Genomic DNA, 19,220 nt, shown 5'->3' on the forward strand with positions numbered 1-19,220 from the left:
ACTCTGGGAGTTGGTGATGGACAGGGAGGCCTGGCGTGCTGCGATTCATGGGGTTGCAAAGAGTCGGACACAACTGAGCAACTGAACTGAACTGAACTGAATGAATTAAAGCATCTAGTTAGTGGTCAAACATCTAGATCCAACAACCAATCTACAGGAAATGAAAGGGGAAAGAGGTGTATACTGAAAGAAATTATGGGAAACATAACCAGTAGAATCTGGACAATGGACTATACAAACCAATTTCTTCAATGAAATAATAAATGACCAGTTAAAGGGAAGTGGTTAACCAGTAGACCCTATTTAAACCTTGGTGCAAACTATTAAAAAAGGGTTTTTTTCCCCCCTGATACAACTAGAAATTTGAACTCTGACTAGTAAGAATTATTAATTTTCTACCAGTATGATGAAGAGGTTGTAGTTACTTTTTTAAAAAGGAGTCTTTAGTAACTAGGGATTCTTTGGGCAAAATGATTGGCAGAAACATTTATGTTAATTCAGTAAGACAAAACAGTATCCTGAAGATTTTATGCAAGCAGACACTCCTGGACCCACTGGCTTAGGGTAAAATGAATGCAAGGGTATGCCATTCCTCCCCAAGTAGGCTCCTTGGAATACAGCCCCAAAGTACTCGCATGTGCAAGTTCAGTTAAAGCCGAAAGTTGTCTTTTAAATTTAATTTAATTTCCTCAATACAGCTCAGAGTGTTCTTTGCTAATATGATAAAGAGAAAAAAACAGGCTGTGACAAGCCAAGCAATTTTGACTGGTAGAGCAGACTGAAATAAATATTCAATCTCTAATTTAGTGATGGCAATACTGTGGTTTTTCACTGTCTAATGTGGTGACTTAGAATATCAAGCTGTGCTTGATAAACATGTAAAAAGGTCTTTTTGCTCACTTAAAAAGCTTAAAGAAATAGAAGCATACCTTATAGCACTAGAAAATCATCTATTATTTTAAAAGCCGTATCAATCTATTAATACGTATATGAATGTATGAATGAATATATTCTTCAGCTTCTATATTAGATGGATTATGGATCTTTTCTTTATAGAGACTATTTTTACACATTAATATATCTTAATAAATTATTTTATAAACATATTTAAAAGTAACATTAAAACTGTCAAGTACTTCCCATTCTATCTTCTAGCTGCCATCACTAGAAGTAACTTGCTTCACTGTGGCTTAAGTGACGGGACAGTTGAGAAACTGGGCTGGTAAGCTGTCCAGTGAGACTCAGAGGCCACTCATGGCCCAAGTTTCCATGCCCACTGCAATGTACGAGGTACAATTCCTGACACCTTCTCACCGCCTACTACAGTCCACTCCCTGCAGTGAACTGTCTCTGAGTAAAGAGGGAAAAAGTCCTCCTCTCTCACCTCTTCACTTTAATAAACAAAGAGAGCAAAGAATGGGAGAATCTGTCCACAATAAATCAAACCTCAATTGTGTGGCCTTAAGGTTTGAGGCAAAGGCCATACCCTATTCACTTTTCTCTCTCCCACAAACTTAGCACAGAGCCTTACGCAGAACAAGAATTTGAAACTATTTGTTGAATGACATGTAGTTAATTTACCAGGAAGGTAAGGATTTGTCAACAGAGATTCCAGTGATGGTTTGAAGCCAGAGAAAGCAAGCCAAGCCATGCTCTGAGATCATTCAAGGTTCCACAGGGCAGGCAGAATCTCAGGTGTGGGAAAGTCACCATTTGTACTGAAAAGCTTACAGTTTATGAAGAACAGTAAGTAGCTACCCATAGGGTAAGTTTTAAGAAGTGACAGGAAACCCAGATTGTGGGAGGCATCACTAGAAATGAATTCTCTGGGGTCTGGAGGCATTTTAATTAAGAAACAACTATATATGTACACGGTCAAAATTAAGGGAAGTACAAGATGGCAGCTCAGTGCTACGTCCCACAGAGCATGAGGGTGATGGTTTGAGGTGAAAGTGGAATATAGTAAGTGCAGGGCTCTCGTGCAATATTCTAGTTCCTGTGTCAAGACGTGATCTACACTCTACATTTTTGATGATGTTTACCTAACAAAATGGAGTGATAAAAGGTCAGTCTATACCAGTCCTGAGAAGGAGTTCAATTTTGAGTAAGATTATTATTCAAATTCAGACACGAATGTTCAAATTTGAAGAGACAAATATTAATTGGTAAGTAGAAGACTGTGGATTTTAGTGAGCAAGAGTAGTCAGGAAAAGTTCAGTGGTCCTTGGTTGTCCAGTGGTTAAGACTCTATGCTCCCAATGCCAGGGGACTGGGTTCAATCCCTGGTCAGGGAACTAGATCCCACATGCCGCAACCAAGAGTTTGCATGCCACAGCTAAAGATCCCACATGCAGCAATGAGCACTGAAGATCCCGGGTGTCACAGCTAAGACCTGGCACAGCCAAAGAAATTAAAAAAATGAAAAAAAGGAAAAAAAAATGAGTAGTCATGGAAAAATTAAGAGAGTCTAATTTTCCTACACATCTGAGTGCAGACAAAGTAAATTTCCAATCCCAAATCACTGCTTTCTCTGCTCCTGGAGAATGAAGTGGTTGACATATTTTCTCTAATTGCTAATAATCTAGAAAAAGTTATATAGCTCTTTCATAAACAGAAATATCAGAGTCTGGTGAATCTCCACCTACAGAGAATGTCTGTATCATCTGAAGCCAGATTATCAGGTGAAAATGCAGCAAACAATGAGATGGCATCTAGAATGGTTTGTTTTTGGAACAGCTGGAGTTGACTGAACACAGATGAAGTTTAAAAATGAGGTCTTCATGTGGAGAAATGAAGAGAGGACGTTAACAAGATCAGACTCCAGGTAGGCTCACTTTCAGGGTGGATGAAGACACTTTAAATAAAGATTAGGTTTTAACCTCCCTGCACCCCTACTACCTAAGGACAACTGATACACATCTAGCGGACTATGCATTCCTTTTAAAATATTTTTTCCCCAAGTGTACGTGTAGACAAATGCACAGATGCATCTTTTATAAAAAGCTGAAATTTAATAAATTCATTAAAAACAGATTGTCCTTGGCCATTTCACTGTTAAGAGGGGAGGAAGAAATTCTCCCGTGGAGATTTTTTACCTCACAATGTAGAGGGTAGAAGTTTGAGGAACAGAAATGAGGAGAGAAGTGTTACACTTGCTGGGTTGAAATACTCAATTTAAAAATGTCTTCGAAGGAGGAACACTGGTGACATCAAAGGGACAGTCACTTGCAGGAGAGGGGAGGCATATAAAATGTGCTGGCTGATGGGGACAGGAACGAAGAGCCATGTACATGAGCCAAAGCCTCTCAGATGCCAGTAAGTGCTGATCTTTTGGGAAAGAACTAGAACCAAGGTGTGGCCCGAGAAGTACCCTGCCTTTCCCAAGACAGTCAAGGAAGCCCTATTTTTCCAGAATATGAGTGTTCGAGTAAATGTGCACTGAATACTGAATGAATAAAATAAAGCCTTATAAAAATCAAACTGATTTCACCCTTTAAAAGCGTTTCCACAGGGCACATTTCTGAACCAGTTTTTAAACTTTGTAACATTCTCCCAGGCCCTGAAAACTCTCAAATGCTTCCTAAGTCTCTGGAACTCAGTCTCTTACCAGATTCCAGAAACTTCTCCAAAACGATGGAAGCTCAACTCCATTTTGTTAGTTGCTGGGGTTCGCCACCCCTCTGTCTCCCTGAGCTGGAGTATTTACAACTTGACTCGAATGTACATGGTCATCTGTGTGACAGACTTGCCCTGGCATCCACACCAGATCCACCCTGGCCAACTTCACAGCCCTTCCAGACACATCTTCAAAGTCAAGGATGTTACCATCACGCCACCCACCCCTCCGTGGCCACTTCCTCTTCCTGCTCTCTGTGCTCTGGTTTCCCAGGATTTCCCCAGTGGAGGAGGATATGGTCGCGGGGACATTTCCTTCCCTTTGCTCCCTGCCCTCAGATTCTCTGTGAGTCTTCCCACTTGGGGCCTGCATTGACCTCACCTCTAGACCTAAGGTCATCAACAAAATCAAAGACAGGTAGGTCCTTTTCTCACAAAAACAGGAAACCCTCACATACTATACTTATTTCATAAAGCCCGAAGACTTTAGCTTCCTTGAATGGGCATTATTCTTATTTATATTTATTTACATGTGACAATTTACTTATAATACAAGTTAGGTAGATATAGCACCACCACTGCCACACCTCAGGATATAGGTGAGCTCTCTAATCCTTAGGTCATATCTCTTTTGGGAAGAAAAGGTAAAGGAGTTTTAAAGGGGTTGAGGAAGATATTTTCAGTGTCCCATTTCTATTCTTTACTGTAGAAATTCTTATAATGTTCCTCTTGGTTTGAAGTGAGGGTTAAAAAAAAAAAAACAACCTACTGGCTTGATAACCCTTCCAATTCTGGAGTTAATGAGGTTCTTAAAAGCTGCCACACAGGATTCAACAACATACTTTGTGTTCCTGATCTCCCTCTCTGCCAGACTGGAAAAACAATCAACTCTACTGTAAACCATCACATTTCTCAGAAAGAAGTTTTGCTTTTAAGTTAATAGGATTTCACGTGCACACATGTTGGCAACAGTTGGCAAGTGTCAATGGGCTTGATTATGTTTTTCATTAAACTTTCAAAATTAAATGCTTGGATTACTAATTTCACTTTGTGGTTCTCAGTCACTTGGCATTATGTTCCTCTTTGCCTCCTTCCTTGAAGTAGGTTGTGAGACACTTCATTAATTCACTGTGCTGTCCAAACCAAGTTCTCTATTTCGATGGAGCCCTTTCTTACCTCCTACATCAAATCCTCACCAGCTCTGTGTGAGAGCTAGAAAACCCATTATCAGGCACTTCCAATCCATCCTGTCTGCATCCAAGTTATCAATTAAACACTTTCATTTCCACAGACTTTCCTCCATTACTCCTATTACAGAGAATGTACAGATGAAAGGACCTGGATTTTAGAACCAAAGAGACCTGGCTCCAGCAATGTAAGCTCTGCAGGCTTGGGGAAGCTGAACCTCTCCCGAGTCCCCACTTCATCTGTCAAAACGGAATCATGGCACTCACTCTGAAGGGCTGTTGTGAGGATTAATGGGACAATCTATCTGTGATGTCAAGCACTGCCTGGCTCAGAGCAAGTCCATAATAAATGTTAATGGAAACAATCTAGAGATGAACTGGGCCTTGGAAGTTGTCCTTACTGTCCACAAAATCATGCATTGGGTATTAAGCTACTTTGTTATCTACCTACAGGTTATTTCTAAGACAGAACTCTCCCTCTACCCAAAACTGGAATAGCTGGCTTTGAAATACCGAGAATTAGTTGTCTGCCTCAAACTGAGGTATCTCTTGCTGAGTAGAAAGTCAGGTATGAACAGCAACATAGATGAGTATTTTGATTTTTGCAGCTACCCTGAAATTCTCTGGTATTGACCATCTTGCCCCGTGTGTTACTGCAATTGGAGCCCCTTTCTATCACACACCTGCATGAAAGCTGAAACGCAGCCAGTGCCACAGCTGGACAAAAAGTGTGTTAGTTGCTCAGTCATGTCCAACTCTTTGTGACCCTGTGGGCTCCAGTTTACCAGGCTCCTCTGTCCAAGGGATTCTCCAGGCAAGAATACTGGAGCGGGTTGCCATCTCCTTCACCAGCAGATCTTCCTGACTCAGGGATCAAACCTGGTCTCTGGCCTTGCAGGGAGAGACATGCATATTCTTTACCATTTGAGTCACCTGGAAAGTCCATCCATTCCAGTATTCTCACCTTGGAAATCCCAAGGACAGTGGAGCCTGGAGGACCACAGACCACAGAGCTGCATAAGAGTCAGACACGACTTAGTGACTAAACAACAATAGACATTGGACAAATGAGCAATATAAATGTACTTCAATTACTTTCCAGTCTACAACACTGATATGATGATTAACTCTAGGTCTATTCCATATCAGACCATTGGTACACTACTATCAAAGCTTGCTCTTATTATATTTATCAATTAGGTAAGAGTTATCATTTCAAAAATGTTTCCTCTTGTGCTGTGCTTAGTCACTCAGTCGTGTCTGACTCTTTGTGACCCATGGACATCAAAAGACTAACACTGAAAAAAAAAAAACAAAAAAGAATCCACCTTCCAATTTAGGGGATGTTTGATCCCTGGTTGGGGAAATCAAGTCCCACATGCTATGGAGCAACTAAGCCTGTGTGCCACAACAAAGATCCCGACACAGCCAAATAAGTGATAATAATTTTTCTAACTATAAAAAATGTTCTCCGACTGAATAGCCTAGTAAAGAAATAAACTATAGAAAGCAGTTAAAAAAACAGACTAACACTAAGACAACTGCTATTCTGCTAAGTGATTTGAAGGGTGGGAAAGTGAAATCATACAACTCCTATTCTCCTAGAGAGCAGATTTTAGTAGGCAAACGAAACATGTACCCATGGAATCACAATATAATGTAGAAATACCAAAGGCTACAGAACAGAGTTAGATCAAGTGCTATGAGCACCAAAGTCACAGCATATTATTAGTGCTAAAGTCCTATACCTTGGGCCTCTCCTCAGAAATCTCTGGCAATTACATTAATGTGTGTATATGGGATATATGATTAGCCTTTAGACTTAATCGTAAGTTCTTCTGTTTCACCCTTCTTTCCCATATCCCCAAACTACTTCTTTATTGACCTTTTGCTTTGTTGAAGTATATACTTAACTAACTTTTTAACAATAGACTTAAATAAACACCTATAAGAATGGCTAAAATAAAATATAGAGACAACAGCAAATGTTGGTGGGAGTGAAAAGAAACTAGATCACTCATACACTGCTGGTGGGAATGCAAAATCCTACAGCTGCTCTGAAAAAGTTTAGCAATTTCTTCCCAAGTAAACACGTGCTTACCATACAACACAGAAGCTGCACTTGGGCATTTATGCAGAGAAATGAAAACTTGTGCTTATGCAGAAATCTTCATGCAAATATTCATAGCAGCTTTATTTGTAACAGTCAAAAACTAAAGAAAACTACATGTTATTCAGCAAGTGGTATATCCATACCGTGAAACTCAGCAATAAAAAAGGGCAAACCATCAATACACAAAATAACTTGAATGGATCACAAGGTTATTATGCTGAGTGAAAAAAGCCCAACTCAGAGGTTACACCTGTATGATTCTTAAATTGACAAAATTGCAGGGACAGAAAACAATGATGGCTGCAATAGACTGGGGAGGGGCAGGATGAGGAAGCTGTGTGCGTGGCTACGTATAATACAGGGGCAGGAAGGATTTGTGTCAAGAATTGTCACTTGCTGCTTGTCAAGATACTTGACTATGTTGGTTTAAGAAATACATATATGCATCACACGGCATTGTTCAGTTCAGTTCAGCTCAGTCACTCAACCGTGTCCGACTCTTTGCGACCCCATGAATCGCAGCACACCAGGCCTCCCTGTCCATCACCAACTCCCGGAGTTCACCCAGACTCACATCCATCGAGTCCGTGATGCCATCCAGCCATCTCATCCTCAGTCGTCCCCTTCTCCTCCGGTCCCCAATCTCTCCCAGCAACAGAGTCTTTTCCAATGAGTCAATTCTTCGCATGAGGTGGCCAAAGTACTGGAGATTCAGCTTTAGCATCATTCCTTCCAAAGAAATCCCACTCCTTCCAAAGAAATTCTGATCTCCTTCAGAATGGACTGGTTGGATCTCCTCGCAGTCCAAGGGACCCTCAAGAGTCTTCTCCAACACCACAGTTCAAAAGCATCAATTCTTCGGCACTCAGCCTTCTTCACAGTCCAACTCTCACATCCATACATGACCACAGGAAAAACCACAGCCTTGACTAGATGGACCTTAGTCGGCAAAGTAATGTCTCTGCTTTGGAATATACTATCTAGGTTGGTCATAACTTTTCTTCCAAGGAGTAAGCGTCTTTTTATTTCATGGCTGCAGTCACCATCTGAAGTGATTTTGGAGCCCCCCAAAATAAAGTCTGACACTGTTTCCACTGTTTCCCCATCTATTTCCATGAAGTGATGGGACCAGATGCCATGATCTTCGTTTTCTGAATGTTGAGCTTTAAGCCAACTTTTTCACTCTCTTCTTTCACTTTCATCAAGAGGCTTTTTAGCTCCTCTTCACTTTCTGCCATAATGGTGGTGTCATCTGCATAGCTGAGGTTATTGATATTTCTCCCGGCAATCTTGATTCCAGCTTGTGTTTCTTCCAGCCCAGCGTTTCTCATGATGTACTCTGCATAGAAGTTAAAGAAGCAGGGTGACAATATACAGCCTTGACGTACTCCTTTTCCTATTTGGAACCAGTCTGTTGTTCCGTGTCCAGTTCTAACTGTTGCTTCCTGACCTGCATACAGATTTCTCAAGAGGCAGGTCAGGTGGTCTGGTATTCCCATCTCTTTCAGAATTTTCCACAGTTTATTGTGATCCACACAGTCAAAGGCTTTGGCATAGTCAATAAAGCAGAAATAAATATTTTTCTGGGACTCTCTTGCTTTTTCCATGATCCAGCGGATGTTGGCAATTTGATCTCTGGTTCCTCTGCCTTTTCCAAAACCAGCTTGAACATCTGGGAGTTCACAGTTCACGTATTGCTGAAGTCTGGCTTGGAGAATTTTGAGCATTACTTTACTAGCATGTGAGATGAGTGCAATTGTGCGGTAGTTTGAGCGTTCTTTTGCATTGCCTTTCTTTGGAATTGGAATGAAAAGTGACCTTTTCCAGTCCTGTGGCCACTGCTGAGTTTTCCAAACTTGCTGGCATATTGAGTGCAGCACTTTCACATCATCATCTTTCATGATTTGAAACAGCTCAACTGGAATTCCATCACCTCCACTAGCTTTGTTTGTAGTGATGCTTTCTAAAGCCCACTTGACTTCACATTCCAAGATGTCTGGCTCTAGATTAGTGATCACATCATCATGATTATCTGGGTCATGATCTTTTTTGTACAGTTCTTCCATGTATTCTTGCCACCTCTTAATATCTTCTGCTTCTGTTAGATACATACCCATGCACACATACAAATGAATGCACATAAAACTGGTGAAATCTGAAAAAGATCCCTGCACTGTACCCATGTCTATTTCCCAGTTGTAATATTGTACAAAAGTGCTATGAGATGTTACCATTGCGAAAGCTAGGTAAAGAGTATATGAGATCTCTCTGTACTTTTTCTTCCAAATGCATGCAAATCTACAATTATTTTAAAAAATTCTTCTTTTAATAAAAGATTTACAGGTAGGAAGCTTTTAAAAGTCCTTGCATATATGACAACGTTTTTATTTGCAGTTTCACAAGGAAATCTGGCCTGGCTAGATACAGAGATCTATGTCCAAGATCATTTTCTCTTAGAGCAGAGCACAGAAGGCATTGCTTCACTGTTTCTCAGAAACTTTATGATTTTTTTTCTTGCTCAAAGAATCTGAGTCCATAAGTTGGTTTCATTTACTTATTTTTTCACCAACTTTATCTTTGCTTTATGTAGGTATTACAATGTTATCAATATAGCTAATAAGAGATAGCAAAACTCATAATTTAAAACAATGCAAATAAATATATCATGAGATTATAGTGTTATTAAGACCTAATTTGCCAAACAGTGCATTCATCTATATCTTTTCAGGGAAGTAATCTTTCATCTCTGGAACAGAGATGCGGAGTTAATGATATCTCTTCCCATGATTTAGCTGAAGTCTAAAAACAAAGTTCAATTCCTCACTGATAAAGAAAATAGCCTAAATGTTAAGTGTTGTCATCAGTAAAAGATATACATCTTTTTTCTATTAGGTCTGAGGCATTTTTTCCCCCTTAAAGATATTTGGAAGGCAACCAATACATATTAAAAAAGAAAAGAACCTGTCTAAACTAATGCAAAAAAATTGCTAAACAAAATTATAGCTATGTAGTGAGCACTAACATTATGCTAAATTAAGTATTATAGAAAATAACCTACATTGTAACCCATACAAACATGTCTAGAGCTGAGAAGAATGTAATCTACAAATTTAGAACTTGCCATACACAGAAAGAAATCCCAGTTTGCAAAAAAAAAAGTCTCAGTATTAAGACTAGTTTCATGAATATTTCATTAATATTAATATTTATGGCAACAGATGTTTGTGTAAAAAAAGTAAATTGGTTCCACACTAAATAAAAATTAATGTTTGCTGCTAAACAAAAAAATAATAAATGCAAAACAAGTCATTTAGGTTATTAATTATCAAGACTGTCTGATATGACTCCCACATGAAGGAATAAACTATTTGAATTGCAAACATGAATTCTTGCCACATCCCCAGAGTTATCAATAAATACCACAGGATGTAGTAATGTATCAAACTAATTAAATGATATGAGACTTTTTAGATTTTTTCATGAATTATAGTAAATTAAAAAAATGAATACCAAATAGTTACTAATTGTTCTTTCAAAATTAATACATAAACTTCAAGTCATTTTAAATTTCATCATCTTATATGTACTGAATGTACACAATAAGCCAGGTACACAGTTGTAGAGAGGTATAAGCAATGAGCTTTAGGCTTTGAGACATTTAGTCTGGCTAGGGAGACAGGACATGTACCTAAAGGAAACAAGAATCAGCATCAAATAAATTCAAATGACTATAATACTGTTTCTATGGGAAAATAATTGAAAGATAAGAAAACTTTTGTTGCACAAATGACTTTGAACGTGGGGACAATCAGTTCAGTTTTTCAAAAAAACCCAAGTGATTCAAAAGGGAACTCATCTGCTTTATTAATTCTCAGGGCTATATCTGGCAGGCATGGCAGTGAAACTAGATGCCTCTTCCAAAAGAGACAGAACCTAAAAAACAGCTAAATATGTAAAAGTCACCAAAGATAGATTTTTTTTTTGGAGGTGTGCCTAAACCTGTCTCCCTCTATCATCAGATAATTTATTCCTTTGTTCAAATATGTATTTCAATGAACTGTTACTAAGTACTGACTAAGCACCAGGCAACGAAGGCAGGTTTGATCCTCAGGCTCAAGGAACTACACGTGTTAAATCTCACAAAAGAGGTTAACCCTGGAGGCTTGGGCGACCCACAGCATGGTGGTCTTGGGGGAAGGCAGTCCTGAGATGAGTAGGCAGGGGCCAGGTGAAGGAGAGAGGGGGAGAATGAACCTTCTGGGTGAGACATGCCTGAAAAGAGCAAAACCTTTAGAGAATGTATCCAGCCGATCAGAATGGCTGGGGAGCAAGGATGCTCTAGGGAAAGGGGAGAGACAAGGCTGAAACAGGACGCTGAAGGAGCATCTGGGGAAGCAGCAGGGATCAAATCAAGAGGGGTCGAAAGTTTCACGCTATGAAGTATGTATGGCTTCAAGAGCTGTTGGTCTTCCGAACTTAGGATGACTTTGGGGACAGCGCTGGAAATATACTGAAAGACAATGCTAGTGAAAACACCAGGCAAGGAAGGGTCTCTGCAAGGGCAGAGGCTGTGCGTCTGGAGGGAGCGGGCAGCCAAGAGTTATTTAGGAGGCAGGTTGGACAGGATGTGGTGATTTACTGAGTGTGGAGAAAGAGGACAGAAAGGAGGATGGGAAGCGCAGCTGCAGGGAACTGAAGTGGGCAACTGGCTTCATGCTGACCACATTCCCCAGGTCAGAGAAGACAGGCAGATCAGGCTAGGGGAAGACAGCGGAGCCCCTGGGAAGAGCAGTGTTCACACAGGATGCGCCTCGCAGCTTGTCTGTCACAGGGGGACCACAGGGGACGGTTTGAATAAATCCTACCTTTTGTTTTTGATGACAAGTGACCTGTGCTGTCCTGGTGGTACTTTCTACTGACATGACTCTTACCCCAGGCCAAGTTTTCTTATGGGTGTAGATGGCTGTCATAGCAGGCAGAGGGTGCGGCTAAGGAAGAGGTAACACTTCCAGAAAGGGAACCCCATTATTTCCATGTACATTTCCCCTAGACATAGCCTATAGGGAACAGCAGCGTGGGAGTCAAGGAGAACCAAGATCTGTATTCCTGCTTCTGGAAAGAGTCCTTTTTCTGAATTCTGTGGGGAAGTGGGTTCAGCAAGGTTGAAGGATAAAGTGCATTCTGTTTTCTAGAGGACTGCCAAGCAGCCAGAGTGCCATGTGGAGGAGTTGATAGGGATGGACCAGAAGTGGGGTGGGGGCAGGTTTATAGGCAAGGGCCTGAGGCTGGGCTGGGAAAGCTGAGGAAGGGGACTCAGGGGTGCTCAGGGGGTGCAGGGGAAGATGGCCCTTGTCAAGAGGACTCAGTGCGGGTTAAGGTAGTTCAGGCCGTTTCAGATGCAGAGTCCAGAAGCAGCTCTGATGGGGAGTCAGGGAAGTAAGTAGTCTGTGGGGAACAGGGCACGATGCATGTGGGTCAAGCTGGGTCAGTGAGTCAGGAAGGTATCTTCCAGCCAGCAGTCCTGCAGGGGAAATGGAGCCCTGAGTTCTGAGATGTCAAGCTGAAATATGAAAGAGGTGGGGGCAGGAAGGAGGAGTGACAGCAGGAAGAGGTTAGGAGGCTTATCTTATCTATCTGGGAACAGCAGAAAAGCTGGGGTCCAAAGGTCTGGGATTCCTGGCTTTACTACTTCTAAGCCCGTAAGAGGACCTGGCACCCCCAGAAAGGGGCTTTTGACATTATTTGGCTCCTGACTGCTTTTCTCTCCTACCTCACATGTTCCTTTACTATTAACTGTCACAACACCAAACAATTCTAGTTCTAGGAACATGCTATGCCATTTCATGCTTAACTCATATTATTTTCTCTGCCTAGAAATATGCTTCTACTTCTTTGCCTGGAGAACTCCTCTTCTTCAAAACCAAACTATGATGTTACCTACTCTAATCCCTATAAATGCCTTAGAATATCATCCTGGCACTAATACACAGAATGGCAATTGATTAAAAATAGAGGTCATTTACCCCATGTTGGCACACAGTAGGCCCGCAATACATGTGTCTGATAAGTGCGTGGAAGGATGTATCTGAATAGGGGTCTACCTCACCTTTCTTTGGCTGGGCTGCTGACACAGTAGTGCAGTCCCCCACTTCGTTTCTAGAGCCCTAGCAGTACTGCCTCACTCAGAGGAATGTTAATAGCAGAGATTCTCCATCCTTTGGGGCTGGAACCAGCCCCAGGGTGATCTCACGTGCTCCCTGGATCTCCATAGCACCTTGTCTGGCACTAAAGTAGATGGATGAAACTGGAGCCGATTATACAGAGTGAAGTAAGCCAGAAAGAAAAACACCAATACAGTATACTAACACATATATATGGAATTTAGGAAGATGGCAATGACGACCCTGTATGCAAGACAGGGAAAGAGACACAGATGTGTATAACGGACTTTTGGACTCAGAGGGAGAGGGAGAGGGTGGGATGATTTGGGAGAATGACATTCTAACATGTATACTATCATGTGAATTGAATCGCCAGTCTATGTCTGACGCCGGATGCAGCATGCTTGGGGCTGGTGCATGGGGATGACCCAGAAAGATGTTCTGGGGAGGGAGGGGGGAGGGGGGTTCATGTTTGGGAATGCATGTAAGAATTAAAGATTTTAAAATTTAAAAAAAAAAAAAAAAGCGAGGGAAATGTCAGGGTCAGAGACGCTGCAGGCAGTGCCAACCACACAACTTATTCTAGCCCTTCAGCGGATGACCTGAAGAAAGAGAGAGATGGGTCTGCCCGGCTCTAGGATGGGAGTCTTCTGCCTGCGGTGGGGTAGGGTAGAGGTGGGGGATGATGGGCTCCAAGGGATTCATGAACTGGTGTGTGGATAGGCATTTTTCTGGGGAAACAGTTCACAGCTTTCATCAGTTTTGCAAAGAGGTCCCTGACCTTTAAATATTAAGACCTACCGTTCTAGAAACGTGCCCTCCTCCGGGCAGCTCTGATCTGAGAATCAGCTGCTGACTCCAGATTAGAGAGGCCTTGGTCTTCACCAAGGAAGATCACAGAAGGGACTCAGGTTCCTCCATAGCATCCCGCTCACATGCCTAACCACCACCCCAAGAAGAGCCTTTTTGAAGACACATGTGCAATTTAAGGAAGTTTCATTATCTGTGTCATTTACAGGTTCAAATGCAATGAAAGAGAGAGAGTTAGGCTTAGGATGACTCTACTTTGACCTTTATGTTCCTCAGCACAACAAATCCTCAAAAAATAAAAAGGCAAATCTCCAGGGACTCATTGCTGAAGAAGAGTCATGTTTGACCTCGTTCTATCAGGGCTGGGCTCAGGAAATGCTAATAAACAGACAAATCCTGTGCAATGGCTTTTTACATTTGACCTTTCCTTTTTTTTTTTTTCCTGGCATAGGAGCCTTAGAAGACAGCAAGAAAAAGGCTTTCCATATTAAAGAGGCAAGAAATATATGCAAGCACACGCGTGCACACGCACACGCAGAGAGCAAATCTAAAACTGTACTAAACTCTGGGGAACTGAGAGTCACTTTTCACCCACATCCTGTCAGAGTTGAAAAGCATAGAGAAAGGTTTCTACTAAAATGTATGTATGTTTTATTCTTTTTTTAAAGAAAAATATGAGTCACTCATATGCACCCAGATATCTGAATAGCTCAGCTGGATATTTTTGTTTGCTTGGTTCTCACTGTTCTTCCCATGATTTCTCAAAAGATAGTTTTAAAAAAATCCTTACATTTGAGTCTGTAAATTTCAGTTGTTAAGAACACATGCTTTGTCCCTAAACAGGGTGGGCTCTGCCACTGACTGGCTAGGTGATGCTGGACAAGTTTCTTAATCTTTTTAGGAACTTAACTATTCACCAATTAAAATAGGAGTATGATCTTCCAAATTAAAAAAAAAGAGAGAGAAAAATGGGAGTGTGAATGGTACTGATGTCACATGGTGGCTGAGATAATGAAATGAAATAATGCAGTTAGGATATTAAGTGAAGTAAGTCAGACAAAGAAAGACAAATATATGGTATCACTTCTATGTGGAATATAAAAAAATAATATCGATACAAATGAACTTACAAAACAAACAGACTCATGGACATAGAAAACAAAGTTATGGTTACCAAAGGGAAAGGAAGGAGAGGGATAAATTAGGAGTTTGGGATTAACATATACACAGTACTATATATAAAACAGATTACCAACATGAACCTACTATATAGCACAAGGTATATTGTATATATATCATATATATACACAAGACATTCAGTATCTTGTAATAACTATAATGGAAAAGAATCTGAAAAAGGAGATATATATATATATATATATACACACACATACACATGTATAACTGAATCACTCTGCTGACTACTTGAAACTATCACAATACTGTAATGGTAAATCAATTATACTTCAATATTTTTTAAAAATAGAAAATCTTAGGCTAGCCTGGCAAACTTGAAGCATTCAATGAATGGCAGCTAAAGAACAGGAACCATGGGATAAATCCTCTACCAATGAAAGAAATGATTCCAAGAATGCATCTTTCTGTGTTTTCATAAATGTTCTAACACACAGAAAGACAAAACGTGGCAACACTGGGGTTGTGCTTCTCGGGGAGGATCCCCTACTTTATACATTACATGGGGAGGTCAAGACTGCCTTCTTCACCTTCAGGTGAGCTCAAGCCTGGCAGAGAAGGGATCTTCCCTCCCCAGCAACAATGTGGGTCATCTGACCAGGTCCACAGAAGGCCCAGGAAGCCAAGACACACTGCATATTTCCCAGTGATCAGGCCCCATGAATCCTGTCCTCTCTTCTAGAAAACCCTGATCAGGCCTGGACCCAAACCCTCATCATCATTCCTTCGGCCCGTTTCCAACATGTTCAACTCAGCTGAGAACTGAGTGGTTCTCAAAAGTTCATCTGGACCAAGAAATAACATCCCTGACAATCTTTTGACCAAATGATCATTACCCTTCAGAACCCAGCAGAGTTACATTCTCATTGCATTCTCTTCTATTTCTCCAAAAGGGCTTTTACCTACTTTCTGTAAATTTACCATGTCAGAAACATTTATCCTCAACTTTGGTTTTAGTTTTTTTTCTTGCACATTGCCGGCTGATAACTCGCATCCTTTTGATAAAGGATTTGGCTACTTTGCATGGAAAGGCCTTTGCTCTGTCAAATCTCACTCCTGATTGCCTCCTATGCAGATCATATAAAGCAGTTTCAGTAAATGAACCCATCCCATGGTTTGGCATCTACAACGGATTTCTAGGGATCCATTTATCAATTGCATTAAGCGCATTTTCTCTAAGCCTCTCTCCCCTGTTGGAATCTTACTTCATCTAAGTTTTGTATTAATATGTGGCTTTTCTCAATAATCACTGTGTTAAACCCAAATTTCTTTTCCTTTCACTTTATCTTTCCCACAGAGGATGAAAAGAAACAAAAATCTTTGTGTCATTTGATCAAGGAAGGCTGACTTCGCTTATTAGTAAAATTAATAGACTCCAGACGACTGCGTTGTCATCCACCAGTTCCTTCAACAACAGGGAAGCATGGATCAGCACAAGGATTGGGAATGAGGGGATTCCTTGTGTTGGCCTTTGGACCTTCCTTAAAAAAGTACATTACCACAGACAATTTTGCAAAGGCATTCAAAACAATGACATTTCCTTACCCGGCAGTCTCTCTGAAGTGTCTTCATAAGTGCATTGTATGTTTCTGTATCAAAATACAATCCTTCATGCATGTCCTGCAGGAAATCTAAGTCCTTAAATGTGGGGCTAGATTTCTCTCTCTCTTTTCGGGATGCTCTTCGCTTATAGGTTGAGCCTTTCAAGTCATATGTAAAGTGCATTCTCATGGAGCGTGGTAAAACATTGTTCATCACGACAATCCTGATGTTAATGCCCCCTGATTGCATGCAATACAGTCCATAAAATTTTGGCAAAAGAGTTCTTGGATTCTGGTTTAAATTCTAAAAAGAGAAAAAGAAAAAAAAATGTTTAAAATGTACTTTTACAAAGCAACACTCCACTATGATGCGTTTTCATGTAAAATGATAATAGAAATGGAATGTGATTACTCTTGTTAATAGTCATTGCTAAAATTTTGCTCTTCCAAATCTAGTTTCTAAGTCAGCATATGGGAACTGCAACTTTATCATTCTGAACTCAGGGTGTTAAAAGTGGCGAAGAGTTGGACACCACTGAGCGACTTCACTTTCCACTTTCATGCATTGGAGAAGGAAATGGCAACCTAATCCAGTGTTCTTGCTTGGAGAATCCCAGGGATGGCAGAGCCTGATGAGCTGCCATCTATGGGATTGCACAGAGTCGGACATGACTGAAGCGACTTAGCAGTAGCAGAACTGAAAATGGACAGAATTTCCTTCTTTAATTAGTTACAACTAAAAACAGACAGAGATGTGATTAGTGCCATGTGTGATTATTCTTTAAGGCAGCTCAAGAGAAAATTAATTGCTGGGGTACAAGGGTGGACATTTAAAATTTTAATAGCTCCTGAGAAACTGTCTTCCAAAATGACCAGACCAGTTTACAACCACATTTCATTAGGTTACATATATACCACCACCCTTACCAATGCTGAGTATTATCCTACTTTACAATCTCTGGAAGCAAGGTTGGTGAAAAATGAAAATGTGTTTTCAAGTTACTTTAAATGTGAATAACACAGAGAACTAGAGAAATTTAATATTCTTATGTATTTTTAGCCACCTCTTAAAGATAATTTTGTGTTATTCTCCTTTGCTTATTTTTCCTTAGGTTTTTGTCATTGTTGGAGTTCTTGATATATTCTGGATATTTATTACTTTCCTCTTCTACTTGGGGTAAATATTTTCTTCCAGTATGTTGTCTTTTTTGTTACAAAAATAGACAATCTAACTTTGTTTTTTGGCTGCCTCACAGAGCATGCAGAATTTCCCCAACCAGAGATGGGACCCACGCCCCCCCTTCACTGGAAGCACAAAGTCTTAAGCATCAGACCACTGGGCTATAAAAATAAGGAATATGTGTCTGGTTTTGTTTCACTTTAAAAGTATGGGAAAACTGAAAAATAATTTTTGGGGTTGTTGTTGCTTAGTCGTTAAATCACATCCAGCTGCTTTGAGACTCCATGAACTATAGCCAACCAGGCTCCTCTGTCCATGGGATTTTCCAGGCAAGAATACTGGGGTGGGTTGACATTTCCTTCTCCAGAGGATCTTTCCAACCGCAGGATCAAACCCATGTCTCTTCCATAGGTGGGCAGATTCTTAACCACTGAGCCCACAGGGAAGCACCAAAAATAGTTTACTAAAAGGCATTTATATAATGAAAACTCTCTCTTCTATCCTTAATCCTTCCCCCATTTCCCAGCTTTTCGGGAAAATGTTCCTCTTTCTATCATTCTGGAAATATTCTATGTGCTTATGTTAATTTGATATCTGGCATTATTTTTGGTTTTATAGATGTTTTGCCTTTTCATGTAGTTATATTTATGAACTTGTTTCTCATGCTTTTTTTGTTTCTTATTTAGCAAGACTTTTTATACCCCAAGGTTATAAATTTCTTCCTTCTTCTTACAAGTTTTTAATAGTTTCGGTGATTACATTTGGTTTTTACTCTGTATGGGATTAATTTTTTTCTTTCAGTTTTACTGAGACATAACTGACATACAGCAGTGTGTAAGTTTGCATAGAGCGCTGATCTGACTTATATACATCATAAAATGAGTATCACAGTAAGTTTAGAAGAGAGTTCTTAGGATTTACTCTCTTAACAACTTTCATGTGTAACAGCAGTCCCAAATCTTTTTGGCACCAGGGACCGGTTTCACGGAAGACAATTTTTCCATGCATGGACCCAGGGGTTTTGGAGGAGATGGTTTTAGGTGACTCAAGTACATTACATTTATTGTGCTAGTGATAACTGTATTTACAGCTGCTCTCCAGGGCCAGCATCACTGCCTCAGCTCCACCTCATATCATCAGCCATTGGATTCGCATTAGGAGTATGCAACCTAGATCCTGTGCATATGCAGTTCACAGTAGGGTTTGCACTCCTGCGAGAATCTAAGGCCACCACTGATCTGACAGGTGGCGGAGCACAGGCCGTAACGTGAGTGACACAGAGTGACTGTAAGTACAGATGAAGCTTCACCTGCTCACCTCCTGCTGTGCAGCCTGGTCCCTAACAGTACCAGTCTGTAGCCCAGGGTTTGGGGACCCCTGATATATAACATGCAGCAGTTTTCATTATATTTATCATGT

At 40.6% G+C, this 19,220-nt stretch overlaps 1 protein-coding gene across 5 annotated transcripts in view; it reads right to left on the reverse strand.

Annotated features, from left to right (window-relative positions):
- Positions 1–19,220, reverse strand: part of PIP5K1B (phosphatidylinositol-4-phosphate 5-kinase type 1 beta) — a 354,808-nt gene that overhangs the window by 126,377 nt on the left and 209,211 nt on the right. For all 5 annotated transcript variants that reach the window (XM_069576379.1, XM_069576380.1, XM_069576377.1 and 2 more), the window contains one exon: positions 16,626–16,925. In XM_069576379.1, coding sequence (XP_069432480.1) covers positions 16,626–16,925 — 300 coding nt within the window. The remainder of the gene's footprint in view (positions 1–16,625; positions 16,926–19,220) is intronic.

Source organism: Ovis canadensis, chromosome 2 (assembly GCF_042477335.2).
Source record: "Ovis canadensis isolate MfBH-ARS-UI-01 breed Bighorn chromosome 2, ARS-UI_OviCan_v2, whole genome shotgun sequence".
NCBI lineage: Eukaryota > Metazoa > Chordata > Mammalia > Artiodactyla > Bovidae > Ovis > Ovis canadensis.